Source organism: Pipistrellus hanaki (assembly GCF_964339955.1).
Source record: "Pipistrellus hanaki genome assembly, chromosome: 10".
NCBI lineage: Eukaryota > Metazoa > Chordata > Mammalia > Chiroptera > Vespertilionidae > Pipistrellus > Pipistrellus hanaki.
Window position 1 is genome coordinate 28977086 of NC_140512.1, and position 13465 is coordinate 28990550.

The 13465-nt window shown below is 36.3% G+C and overlaps 1 protein-coding gene across 2 annotated transcripts in view; it reads left to right on the forward strand.

The window, feature by feature from the left end:
- Nucleotides 1-13465, forward strand: part of VPS50 (VPS50 subunit of EARP/GARPII complex) — a 117168-nt gene that overhangs the window by 44794 nt on the left and 58909 nt on the right. For both annotated transcript variants that reach the window (XR_014796170.1, XM_084897078.1), the window contains exon 12: nucleotides 1952-2092. Coding sequence is in view for 1 of the 2 variants with exons in the window: in XM_084897078.1 (XP_084753204.1) it covers nucleotides 1952-2092 (141 nt within the window). In the remaining variant the exon portion in view is untranslated. The remainder of the gene's footprint in view (nucleotides 1-1951; nucleotides 2093-13465) is intronic.

Sequence of the window (13465 nt, forward strand, 5' to 3'; positions counted from 1 at the left end):
AAGACCCCTGGTATATAGTGTGATTAAAATATTACCGAAGTTTGTTTTGAAATGTGAAGTGTTTGTCAGGTTTAATATTTTCACAATTTCATGTAGGTTTTAAAACAAGTATAGTATAAGGTAATCCTGTGGGGGAGGATATGTAGCCTCTTTTACTTTATCGTTCGATCCCAAATGAGAACTTCTTTATTGGGAGCTCCATCATTCTTAGGTGGACCTGCATGACTCCTTTGGAGTGGTGTGTACACTTTCATGCACTGTGCACATTTATCTGTAAAATAGATAAATCGCATTTATCAGATTTTTTTTCAAAGGGTTCTCTTATCCCCAGAATGTCCTTGTAGTCCCTCTATGCTTAGCTTTACATACCTTAACTGCTCAATGGCTTCATTGAAAAAGGGGCCATGGTTGGAAAGTTAGTTGTACCTTCTTTGTGTATAGGGTTATATACTACTAGTATCCACAGAACATCTAAACATGATGTATGGAAATGCTTTCTTCCATATAATGATTTCTTGTCTTAGAAAGAAATTTAAGGTTTTACTAAGTCATTTAAACTGTACTTTCATTTTTAAATCTGAATAAATAATTTTTAATGTACTTTATTAATTTTCATATCCTAAGCTATACCTACAAAAAATATAAGAAATAAAATATTTGGTATTTTGAGGGTTATAAGACCTTTGAAAATATGATTATAACTTCAAATTTTCCCCATTAGAGAAAGTTATTCCACTCAATAAATATCTGTTGGTACCTACTTTTGTTCATTGCTCTAGGCACCTCATGTGAGGATATAGGCCATCTTATCTTCCAGACGTTAAAAAAAATAAATGAATATGATATCAGGAGAAAACAAAGTACTATAAAGAAATATATATCAGAGTAAGTGGATAGGGTGATGTAAAGTACTGATTTATATAAGACTAGAAATTCGTGCATAGATGGGGGGTTCCTCAGCCCAGCCTGCCCTTCTCCAATTGGGGACCCTTTGGAATTTGTCTGCCTAAACCGACAGTTGGACATTCCTCTTGAAATCTGGGACCACTGACTTCTAACTGCTCACCTGCCTGCCTGCCTGTTCACCCCTAACTGCCCTCCTCTGCTGGACAATTTGGTTCTGATTGGTCAGTTTCTATGCCAGTCAACATCAGAAGCTCCGCCTCCTAGGCAGCCATTGGCTCCCCACAGTACCCACCTTTGTTTCTGACTGGTCAGTTCCTATGCCAGTCAGTGTCAAAAGTTCCACCTTCTAGACAGCCATTGGTTCTTCATAGCACCCACATTTGGTTTTGATTAGTTGGTTCCTATGCCAGTCAGCATCTCCAGGCTTATCTCTGGGCCTGATCAGAGAGGTGGGGCTGAAAAGCAGCCCCCATGGAGGCTGGGAGAGAAAGAAAAGCCCCGCTGTGGGCGAAGCTCAGAAAGAAAGGGAGAGAAAGAGAAAGGCAAGTACTGATCATCAGCCGCCACTGAGGCTGCCGATCAGACCCTGCCTCTCTCTGGGTCTCAGCCCCCTGTGCAGTCAGTGAAGGACTTCCAGGTTGGTCAGCCGTTGGTTGTGATTGGTCATTACAACCCTGGCCTTTTATGTATTAAGATGGTCAGGATAGGCTTCTCTGAGAAGGTTATCGAGAAGTATCCTGAACAATTTAAGGACATGATAGCAGAGAGGATCCAAATATACAAGACATATTTGAAAGAGAAGAGAATGGCTACCAATCATAAATTCAGACCTACAAAGCAGTGCTCTCAATTCAGATTTATCTTAATTGTATGATGTGGTTATTTAATGGGTTATTTGTAAATAATCAATATTATAATTATAATTCTATATATAATAATGATCTTTGTGCTATAGCTATAATCTGTAAAGATTTTTTCCTGTTTTTCAAAACTGTTGAAATGTTTTTTATAACATATAATTATGTTGTGTGTTTTCTTTCCATAGACAGCAATGGATCAACTTCATATGCACTTCACCCAAGCCATTCATAATACTGTGTTTCAAGTTGTTCTTGGTTATGTGGAACTATGTGCAGGAAACACAGATACAAAATTCCAAAAGCTGCAATATAAGGATCTCTGTACAGTATGTAGTAACTTAATTACTTTTCTTATGTTTCTCGTGATTTTTAAATTCACATCCCATTCTTATTAACACCTATTATTTAAAGATGCTACTAAAATAGAAACAAATATGTTTTCCAAAATATATTTTTCTCCTAAATTCTTTTCCTCATAGAGTAACTAGAGTAACTGGGAGATTCAGTCACAGTCACACAAATGGTGAAGGTTGATGTGATAGTACAGATTTGTGGAGTGCAGTTGCTTCTAAATGGACTTTCTATCCTCTCATAGCTTCTTATATTCTGCTTTGTCAGGTTAATTCTCTTCTGTGATTGCATCTGAGGTGCTTCTAAGCAATCATTTGTGCTGGTTTTATATACACACTTTCAGTCTTTTTGGATGAATAAATGCTATTTCTGTTGCATCTGTTACCAGGTGTTTTTTTTTTTGTGTTATTTTTTTTCTTAAAGAAAAATAGGTGTGTGAGTGAGAAGTGAACTGAGTTGGTCTCTGTTTTAGAATTGATCCTATAGTGGATTGATGTAAAGTGTAAGTAAAAGAGAATGATGAACTCTGGGAGAATGGTGGTGTCATTTGCTTTTACAAGGAAGGCTGACTAGAGTGTAGTGGAAATTCATGAGTTCTGTTTGATTGATATCTATTAATATTCAAGTGGACTTGTTGAAGAGGCAATTGGATAAAAGAGCCCAAGGAGGTCAGAATTGAAGTTGTCAGAATTTGGGAGTCTTTAGCATAGAATTGTATTTAAAGCTATGATACTAAGATGAGACGATTGGGGGAACAGGTATAGATATAAAAATCATGACGTCCCTGGGCCTTGTACATTCACGGGAAAAAAGACTGGTAGAAGAGTCTGAGCAAGAGCTGCTAGCTGGGTAGGAAGAAAAGTAGGAGATGGTGGTGTCACAACAGCCCACAGAAGGAACTGTTTCAAGAAGAATCGACCATAAAGCTATCTCTAATGCTTCTGAGAATCTGGATCAGGTAGTATCACAGAATTGGCCACTTGCTTAAACACTGTGGAGGTCATTGTTAATGTGGATCTCTAATTCTAGCCCTAGGTCTCTTATTGGAGATTTTCATATGTTTTCTCTAATGTCAACTCAGAAAATAACAATTCTAGGAAGTAGATATTAATTTTTTACTCTAATTATATCCAGGAATTCATGTGAAATTAAGCTAATCTTTATTCTTCAGTGAGTTTATTTGTCAAAAGTTCAAGTTCTATCTTTTGGGAACTGGAAAAATATTCTTACTTGAGCTACAACAGCTATTCCAGAAGAATGTAATCCTGTGTAATAAAAGCCTAGGTGGCATCACGACCTTGCGTGATGCCCTTGTGCAACATCATCACAAGGTCGTCATCACAAGTTGGTTGCCACAAGATGGATGACACAAGATGGCCATGAGGGGAGGGCCATTGTGGGTGATCAGGCCAGCAGGGCAGGCAGTTGGGGGTGACCAGGTCGGCAGGGGAGGGATATTTTGGGGGCAAGATCAGACCAGCAGAGGAGGGCAGTTGGGGGTGACCAGGCCAGTAGGGGAGGGCAGTTGGGGTTGATCAGGCCTGCAGGGGAAGGTAGTTAGGGGTGACCAGGTCGGCAGCGGAGTGGTTAGGCAATGATCAGGCTGGCAGGCAGAAGTGGTTAGGGGCAGTCAGGCAGATAGGCAGGCAAGTGGTTAGGAGCCAACAGTCTCGGATTGTGAGAGGGATGTCCGACTTCCGGTTTAGGGATTGGGCCTAAACCGGCAGTTGGACATCCCCCAAGGGGTCCGAGATTGGAGAGGGTGCAGGCAGCCTAAGGGACACCTCTCCCCTTCACTCCCCCCCCCCCCACCCCCGTGCATGAATTTTATTCACCAGCCCTCTAGTAATATATGATAGATTACGGATTACATTAATGATGACAGTGGATAGTTGTTAATATAGGTAAAAAAATATCTTTTTTAAATCACTTTCTAAGTCAGGAGGGCTATTTTACAAATTTTATAATTATTAAGTGTGAAATAGTTTCATATTTATATTTTTAAATACCCAGTTTTAAGTACAGTCATCACTTGATAACATTTCAGTGATTTTGAATGTATTATTTTCTTTCTTTATTAATTAATCTTTATTGTTCAGATTATTACTGTTCCTCTTTTTTTACCCCCATAGCTCCCCTTCACTGGGTTCCCCCCCTCCAACTGTCCTCATTCATAGGTGTAAGATTTTTGTCCAATCTCTTCCCACACCCCTCACACTCTCTTCCCCTGAGAATTGTCAGACCAATCCCTTTCTATGCCCCTGATTCTATTATATTCACCAGTTTATTCTGTTCATCAGATTTTTTATTCACTTGATTTTTTAGATTCACTAGTTGATAGATATGTATTTGTTGTCACTTTGTTGTTCATAGTTTTTATCTTTACCTTTTTCTTCATCCTCTTCTTAAAGAATACCCTTCAGCATTTCATATAATACTGGTTTGGTGGTAATTAACTCCTTCAGCTTTTTCTTATCTGTGAAGCTTTTTATCTGACCTTTAATTCTAAATGATAGCTTTGCTGTGTAGAGTAATCTTGGTTGTAAGTTCTTGCTATTCATCACTTTGAATATTGATTTCAGAGAGGAAGGAAGAGGGAGTGAGAGATAGAAACATCAATGATGAGAGACAACTGCCTCCTACATGCCCTATACTGGGGATCAAGCCCACAACTAAGACATGTGCCCTTAACTGGAATCGAACCTGGGACCCTTCAGTCTGCAGGCTGATACTCTAACTACTGAGCCAAATCAGCTCAGGCTGAATGTGTGGGGGTTTTTTTGTTTTTTTATTCCTTTATTTTTTTTGGTTGATAGTATGTGTTTTAAATTAAATATACAAACAGTCAATTTTATTTTTAATTCTATTAGTGTTATTGTTACTAATAGATGATACTGTCACTTATAAATTATTTAAATGGTTTAAAGCAATTTAATTTAAGTTAGTGACTTTTCTGTAAAAGCAAAGTAACTTTTAATATTTAAAATAAACATTTTATTTATTTATTTACTTTGAATTCAGAAGGCATTGGGGGCCAGATGCAGACCTCTTTCTTGAAGAGGCACATTGACTTCTGCCTGGTCCACTAATTATTTACTTGAATACATATATCCCTTTAGCAATGCATGTGGGCATATTAAAGGTAAAATCTGGTAAACAATGAAAGGATTATTAGGTTAGGGAATTGCCTTGAGCCACCACTGTCTCAACACGAACAATCCTTGCTTGTGCCCAATGCCCACTGGCCTTCCGTGTTTCTTGGTGCACTATCGTAATGGCAAGCAGTGGCTTCCCGCATCTCCCCCTTTTTGTTTTTTTAAATAAATCTTGAAAAGTGTATGCCATCTGTAGGGCTTGAATCCTTTTAAGACTCTTCATCTTGCATATGCAGGCTAGAAATAAACACATAAGAACAAGAATGAGGCAGACAATAGTGATTAGGCAGATGTAGGAAGACCCAATGAAGGCTTTTGTCCTTCAATCTTTTTTATTTTGGTTAAATATGATGTGCTGGTATATATACGATATATATATAGTATATTTCGTTACCATTAAACTTTTATATGCTTGATAAAGTCAAGGACGTAATTTTGTTCATGCTTCCTGAGAAGGTTCTCTGTGCCTTTATATAATATAAAGCTGAAAGTTGTACTTAGCTTATACATTTTTATGAATTAAAATTGTGCTAAAGGTGTTTATCATGACATGATTTTTTTTTTAAATTCCTTTTACTTTTTTCTTAAAGTTTACTGTCAAATAACCTATTTAAGTAGCTGAGTGTACTTAAATTATCACATAACAAAGGTCTTATTTCATCTTGAGTAAATGCTTGTTAAAATTATTCCCCAAAAGTACTTAGTATACTTCTTTATAAAACTATCCATATATGTGTGGTAGTATGTGAGGTATATATGTATGTATAATTATGTAATTACATTAAGGAAATAAGTGATTCATTGGTGTACTAGAGCTTAGTCAAAGACACCCCTATTCCCTCCCCCGCCCCCCAACAGCAGGTATATATATTATTATTCATTCAACACAGTTGCAGTTCTGGTTTATGTTCAAGCTATTGAAGATGTTTTAGTTTGAAGTGGTGAGAATAGTAACAAATGTTAATGATGGCTTCCTGGAGGAATTTCTTTTGAGTACAGGATTTAACAGAATTAGCTATGGCAGTGTCTTTATGTTGAAAGAATAGACTTAGAGGACCTGAATAATGAGATAAAGAATATGATACATTTTAAGGTGGCCTGTTTTCATTGGTACTATCTCCATAAAAATTTATGGAAGCTCAGAAATTACCCCAGGCCTCTTATAAAGTATTGAAGTCAGTGCTACTACAGGCAGACGGGATTGGGGGCGTTTCTTTGAGACCTAGTTAAGTTTTAAGTTTTTTATAATCTTGAGTCATATTTGACATGTTTAAACCAGGTAGGATTAGGAGTAAATTATTTCACATCATATTTATTTATTTAGTTTGATAAAAAGATGTGACCTTTTATCAACTGAGTTCTATAAATGAAGGTGGTGGTTAGCTAAGGAGAGGAAAAGTAGAGGGAACCTTTAGAAATATAATAAATAAGCTGATAAAGGGAAATTTTAAAGTGTTTTCTTGCTGAGAACACATATCCAGCATTTTAGAAAGGCATAACTCGGACCAGGGAGACAATTCAAAAAGGAGCATTGTATTAAAATGTAAAGTTCTTAATTTTTCAAGATGTGGCAGTTGGGAGTCATTGTAGTCCTGCGTAGAAGTAACTGATAATAATTATTGAGGAAGTATTAGTGCAAGAATATATGTGGCAATGGAGTGTTAAGTAAGAAAGAAGCAACAGAGGCCTCAGGAAATATGTAGAGGGCAGCGTTTTCAACTTTTTTCACCTCATAGCACATATAAATTACTAAAATTTTGCGACACACCAAAAATACATTACATTTTTTGCCAATCTGACAAAAAAAAGGTATAATTTTGAATTGTTCACTACAGTCAACAATTGTGTTGTTGTCATTTTTTTTTTTTTATTTGACAACTAAGGGAAATGAGGTCTAATTATATAATTAGATATAATTTTTATTCTTTCAAAATTTTTATTCATTTTGGTATAATTTTGATTCATTCACACCAGATAGCTTCTGTTGTGTTAGCTGTTGCCTTTTTTTTAATTTGACGAACTAAGGGAAAAGAGGTCAGTGCCCCTAAATAGTTAGGCATTGCAGGTTTCAGAAGTTCTTGCGGCACACCAGTTGAAAATCACTGGTATAGGATATTGACTGGCAGATTTGGAAAATGAGAAGAAACAGCCAAGGCATTTGGGTAGTAGCAATATTTTTAAGGCACTCCTTAATCATAGAGTTTAAATAGGACATTAAGAAATGAAATAAATGAGATGGTACACAGAATGGAGTTTAGAGAGGGACTGAGTTTCTGTAAATGAAAAAATTGAGTTTCCTTTAAATGGAGAAAGTTTGGAAATGAAAAGAGATAATCATCTGCTTGCTTTTTTTCATAGTATTATTTTAAACCATTAATAGATATCAGATATTTTAGACCATTAACTTCCCTCTCGCAGCCCGGGACCCCTCGCTCCATACTGCCTGCCTGCTCTCTGCTGCTTAGTGCTGCTGCGGAGGGGGGAGAGGCTGCTATGGGACCCACTTCTGGCTGAGCGGCACTCCCCCTGTGGGAATGCACTGACCACCAGGGGGCAGCTCCTGAGTTGAGCGTTTGACCCCTGGTGGCCAGTATACATCATAACAACCAGTTGTTCTGGTCGTTCTGCCATAATGGACACTTAGGCTTTTATTATATAGATGGGGCTAGCATGAAATTGAACTAATTTTTGTATCTTTTTATAAAATTTGTGTTCTGTCTTTATTTACTGTGGTAAGCAGAGAACTTCAAAGTTCTTAAAGCCAGCAGCATCCTATCCTGTTCTGAAATTTCTGCCATTTGTGTCCTGGCACTGCTGCTCTGACTTTCAAAATTTAGTTGGCTTTGAGGTTTTTGAAGTCGTTTTCCAATCGAATGTCCTTATTTTCCCTTGCTTTTCTAAACCATGTTTTCTAGATGATTTAATTGGAAGCACAGTTTTCCTTTATATAGTTTGTCTTTTAGTCTGTTTTCCCTGTTTTTCTTGAATATATTGACTTACAGTTTTAAATTAGGAATGACTAATACTTTGCAGCAAAAATTTCAAATGAGAATTAAACTTCATTTTTGGAAAGGGCCAATGAAAAGAGGCATAGTGGTCATTTTTTTGTGCTTTAACTTTTTAGTTTGTGATAGCATTTCTATTTCTATATACCTTACATGTTTGCCTCGGTTTGTGGAGAGATTTGAAGACACCAAGTAGTAATCTTGTAGAGGAACCATTTGTAGATTATTTGAAAGTTTATGAAGTATGCATCAGTTGAAAAAAGATGTTTACCATAAAGTTTTTAGGCAGCCTGATGGGTGTCCCTGGGGAGCTTATTTCAAGATGTTAATTAGGCTGCTAGTGATTAATTTATGATAACAAAGCTGGCTAAGCTGGCTGAAGTTTTCCCAGCTACTTTTCAATTGTTCCTTTCCAAATGATCTTAATGAGCTTTGTGTTCTATTTTTGAAATGAACTTGATAATGTTGTAATACTTTGGGGGGAAGTACGGTGCTTGCTTCTTTTGAAAAAACTCTGAAGTCATTTCAATTTTTATTTTCTCAGAATCTGACACATAGGAAATGTTTAGTGAATGTTTCTTGAGTAAATTGGACTGTCCTCTTTGTTTCTAACTGATATGGTGTTGACACATTTCAAATTTGATCAAGTTGGAGGAAATAAACCAGTGTGAGACACCTTTTCTGTGTCATGAACTTTTACAAGTGCTTTATGTGCATACAGATAGGAAGACAAGCTTAAAGGCTAGTTTAGTGTTCTAGGCTTTTAAATCTTCCTTTTTATAAATAATATCTCTTAACACTGAATTGTAATTCAATGTCATTTTTTGAAGGGCAATAAATACCTTTAGTAAGACCTCCATTGAAGATATAGTAGTTTGATGTTCGTATAGAAAAGTAAAGGCAAATTCCTGTTTTGAGTTAAAAACATGTTTCTGTTTCTATATTCTCAGGGCACTTTCTGTTGTGAAGAATTAATATATCTTCTGTTATGAAATGGTATGATAGTATAGATTTTCTTTACGATAGATGAAAAGTTGCCAGGAAGTTCAGAGATAAATTTAGAGTATTTATCATTGTGTTTTGGATTCTCCATATAATTACCTGTCTCTTTGTACTTTTTCTAACTGTTTTCTGACTTAAACTAGTCTGTTATTTATGTTTTCTCATTATAGTAATTATAGAGATAGATAGAATATAGATTATATAAATAGTTGCTCAAATTAAGCAATCATTAATATGATGTTTATTCTTAAAAATGTACATATTTTAAATATGCAGATGAAACACATTAAATGTAGGAAATTACAGATAAAAAGAAATTAAAATTAATATTTCTGCATGCAAGATTGGTTCTTTTAATGTGTATAAAGCAAATAGCATTTAAAAGTAGGATCATGCTGCACATATAGTTTTATAACATTTTCCCCACTTGTTATATTATAAACAGTTTTCCGTTTCACTAAGTGTGCTAGCCACATAACTTTTATTTGGTTTGACGGTATTTCAAGGTGAGAGATTCTGTGGATTAATTACCAGCTTTTGTCATGAACAACACTGTAGTAAACATTCTTAAAGCTAAAACTTTGTACCTTTTAGTTATGTCATTAAAATAAATATCAAGAAATAAAATTGCATTGTCAGGCTTTACATTTTTACATTATATTTTATTGATTTTTTTACAGAGAGGAAGGGAGAGAGAAACATCATTGATAGAGAAACATTGACCATCTGCCTCCTGCACACCCCCTAGGTACATGCCCTTGACCGGAATTGAATCTGGGATCTTTCAGTTCTGCAGACTTACACTCTATCCACTGAGCCAAACCCGTTTTGGCACATTTTTAAGGCTTTTGGTGTGTTTCCAAAATTTCCTTCTAGAAAGTGTGTTTCAATTTACACTCTTCCTCAGTAGTGTCTGCTTTTATCCCTCTCTCTGCACACATAATGGTTATTTTATATTTAATAGCTTACCAAATACCAGAAGGTAGCATATCAAAAATAATTTGTATATCATTCAGGCATAGTTAGGATGTGAAGGCAGTTAAACTGGGACAGTTCATTAACTGTTGAGGTTAATTTGCTTGGAGAGGTGAAAGCTACAAATTTGAACATTTGGTCAAAGAGAGAACCCTTGTTAATTAAAGGCATAGTATTAGTTACTTGAGTGCTTTACCATGTCAGTGTCAGAACACTCTTAAGAATTCAAATGTCAGGTTTATTATCACATATATGTAGCACCCAACTAATGTTGTTATTAATTATGCATTTATTTCTAAATGTCTTAAGAAATATTAAAAGTAGGTCTTGGCAATTTTTAATATTCAAAATTTAATGATCAAAAGATAATGAAGGGAAGTTTATCCATCTCTTTATTTAACCCTGCCATTGACTCTCTGCATTGTGAAGAACTTGTAGGGTCTGAAATTTTATCCAGCTTGCACGCTAATAAGCTAGTCTGTTACCATTTCATGAATGCTAGTAGATGACAGATCCCATTTTCTTAATACTTTGACTTGTTGTCATTAGTTAGCTCTTGTTAGTCAAGTAATCAGTTCAGCTCAGGAAGGATAAATAAGGCTTTAAAGAGCTTATAACACAGAAAGATCACATTAATTAAGATCAGAGGTAGAGTAAGAAAAGGTCAAACAACATAAGTGGTATCAATATAGTTCTTTAAGGAATCTAAGGAAATCAAAACTATCTTACTGTGAAGAGGAAGCCACAACGTTTGAATTTGGTCTTGGATTTCAACAAGTATAATGTATGTGGCTGGGTCCATGGGTAGAGAGGAAATATCATGAACAATGGCATGAGAGGAAGCCAACATATGGTTAGGATTATGGTTATGGTTAGGATGTGTCCAATGTGTTCTGGAACTAGTGAGTGTCAATGGGAGTGCATGCCTTCCTTTTATCGACCAGAAAGTCTGTTGGGATATAACTAGATTATATTTGTTTACATACTATAAATATAAATATGCAAAGTTGAGTTTATGAAAGTTAGAAAAATTGACTTAATAGAAGAGTACCTTTATTCAGGTGAAGTGATTGCTGAGTTGCAGCCCAGAATTTAATTGTGATTTTAAAAACTATATATTTTTATTGATTTCAGAGAGGAAAGGAGAGGGAGAGAGGGATAGAAACATCAATGATGAGAGAGAATCATTGACTGGCTGCCTCCTTGTATGCCCCCTACTGGGTATCGAGCCCACAACCTGGACATGTTCCCTGACCTGGAATCAAACCATGACCTCCTGGTTCATAGGTTGACACTCAACCATTGAGCCACTGTGACCAGGCTTATTTTTGATTTTTACTTTTTTTTTGCCTTTTGCCTTTAGCTTCTTCCTCCTCATCAGTATTGGTGTATTCCGTGTATATTGTATAAGAGATATATTAGATGTAATTGTATGATAAAGATAAACCAAGGGAAAAAATTCAAGACTGGTTCACTGTAAAGATAGTAATTATAAAAATAGACATGAAAAGTAAATATAAAAATTATCCCAAATTTATGCCATAAGTATGCAAAAATATTTTATATTGCTCTCTGCAAGCTGTTTGTAAATCTGGATAGCCATTCTAATTCTTTTGTAAATAGGTACTACATCCAATTTGTATACTCAGAGAAGTGTCACTCCTTTCCATGTTCCTTCCATTTCATCCCTACTCCACCACTTATAGATCACATAGCTTCAGTGCTTTGTTGCTTATTTTCCCTGTTTATTTTAGTGATGATAAGAAGCTATGCACATTAAGTTTTTTCTGTCTCTCAGTACAAATATGTAAAATTTAAAAAAAAAATTTCCTTTCATAGATATATGTCATATGAAAGGGATTTTTTAAATTATAAAATATAAGAGCATGCATGTGTCTGTCTATAATTATTTTTCACAGTTGTATAGTGCTCTTTTGTATATGAATTATAGTTTATTTGACCAGTCTCTTATATTTGGACATTTAGATAGATTTAAATATTTTGCAATTACACATATTCTTGTAATGAGTAACTTCACGTTATATATTTTTGCATTGTTTAAGATACATCTTACAGGTTAATTCCTAGAAGTGGGATTGTTGGATTGAAAGGAAAATATGTAGTTTTGTTAGTGCCAAATTCCCCTCCAAAGAGTTGTACCACTTTGCATTTACACCAGCAATATATGAATGGCAGTACCTATTTTTTTTTCACAGCCTTGCCAACAGAGTATATATGTTATCAAAGATAGCAAAGCACATACTAATTAAAGTGGTAAGAACAGATTTTAGTCAGTAATATATTATTGGAGTAAGGGAAAGAGTCTGGCAGAACTCAAGTTCCATTTGGGCATTTTAAAGAGAGAATGAGGGAATAGGGAGTGAGTAAATGTAGGCTCAGTCTGGTCATTCTGCCATTCGATTGATTTGCATATTACTCTTTTCCCGGTGCACGAAATTCTCTCAGCCCAACCTGCCCCCTCTCAGATACTGGGAATCCTCAGGGGATGTCCTAATGATGGCTTAGACCTGCTCCCTGTTGGAAGCAAACTTAAGCCACAGTTTGGCCTCCCTTTGCTGGAGGTAAGTGGGCTGATTAAGGGAAGGTGCAAGCCCCATCACCCCACTGCTGCAGCCACTGCCAGTCACCGCAGCTGCCAAGGTATTTTCATCAACACGGACTCCAGTCCCTTCACTATGAAAAAAATGACAACTTCTGTTAGGCATTTTCAAGATGTGTCTTTCATAAGATTTGACATTTCTTTCTTTATTTTTCTTTTTATCCTCACCTGAGAATATGTTTTCATTGATATTTTCCCCTTCCCTCCGATCCCAGGCTCAGCCCCTGCCCAAGCCTAAAGGGTCCACCTCAGACTTTAGGTTTGGGAAGGGGGGCCCACTCCCGCCCCTCCAATGGCAGGCTCAGCCCCTTCCTTTTATAGAATATGACATTTCTTTCTTTATTTTTCTTTTTATCCTCTTTTTATCCAGCTTGCACCTGAGAATATTTTTTTCCCCTACCCTCCAATCCCAGGCTCAGCTTCTACCCCAGGCTTTAGGATTGGGAAGGCCCTAACTGCCCTTCACCCTTCCGATAGCCGGCTGGGAGTGACCTGGGTACCAAGGAAGTTCCCGGGACCCAGGTATGTATGCAAATTAACTACCATTTTTGTTGGGTTAATTTGCATACTGACTCTGATTGGCTGTGGGCA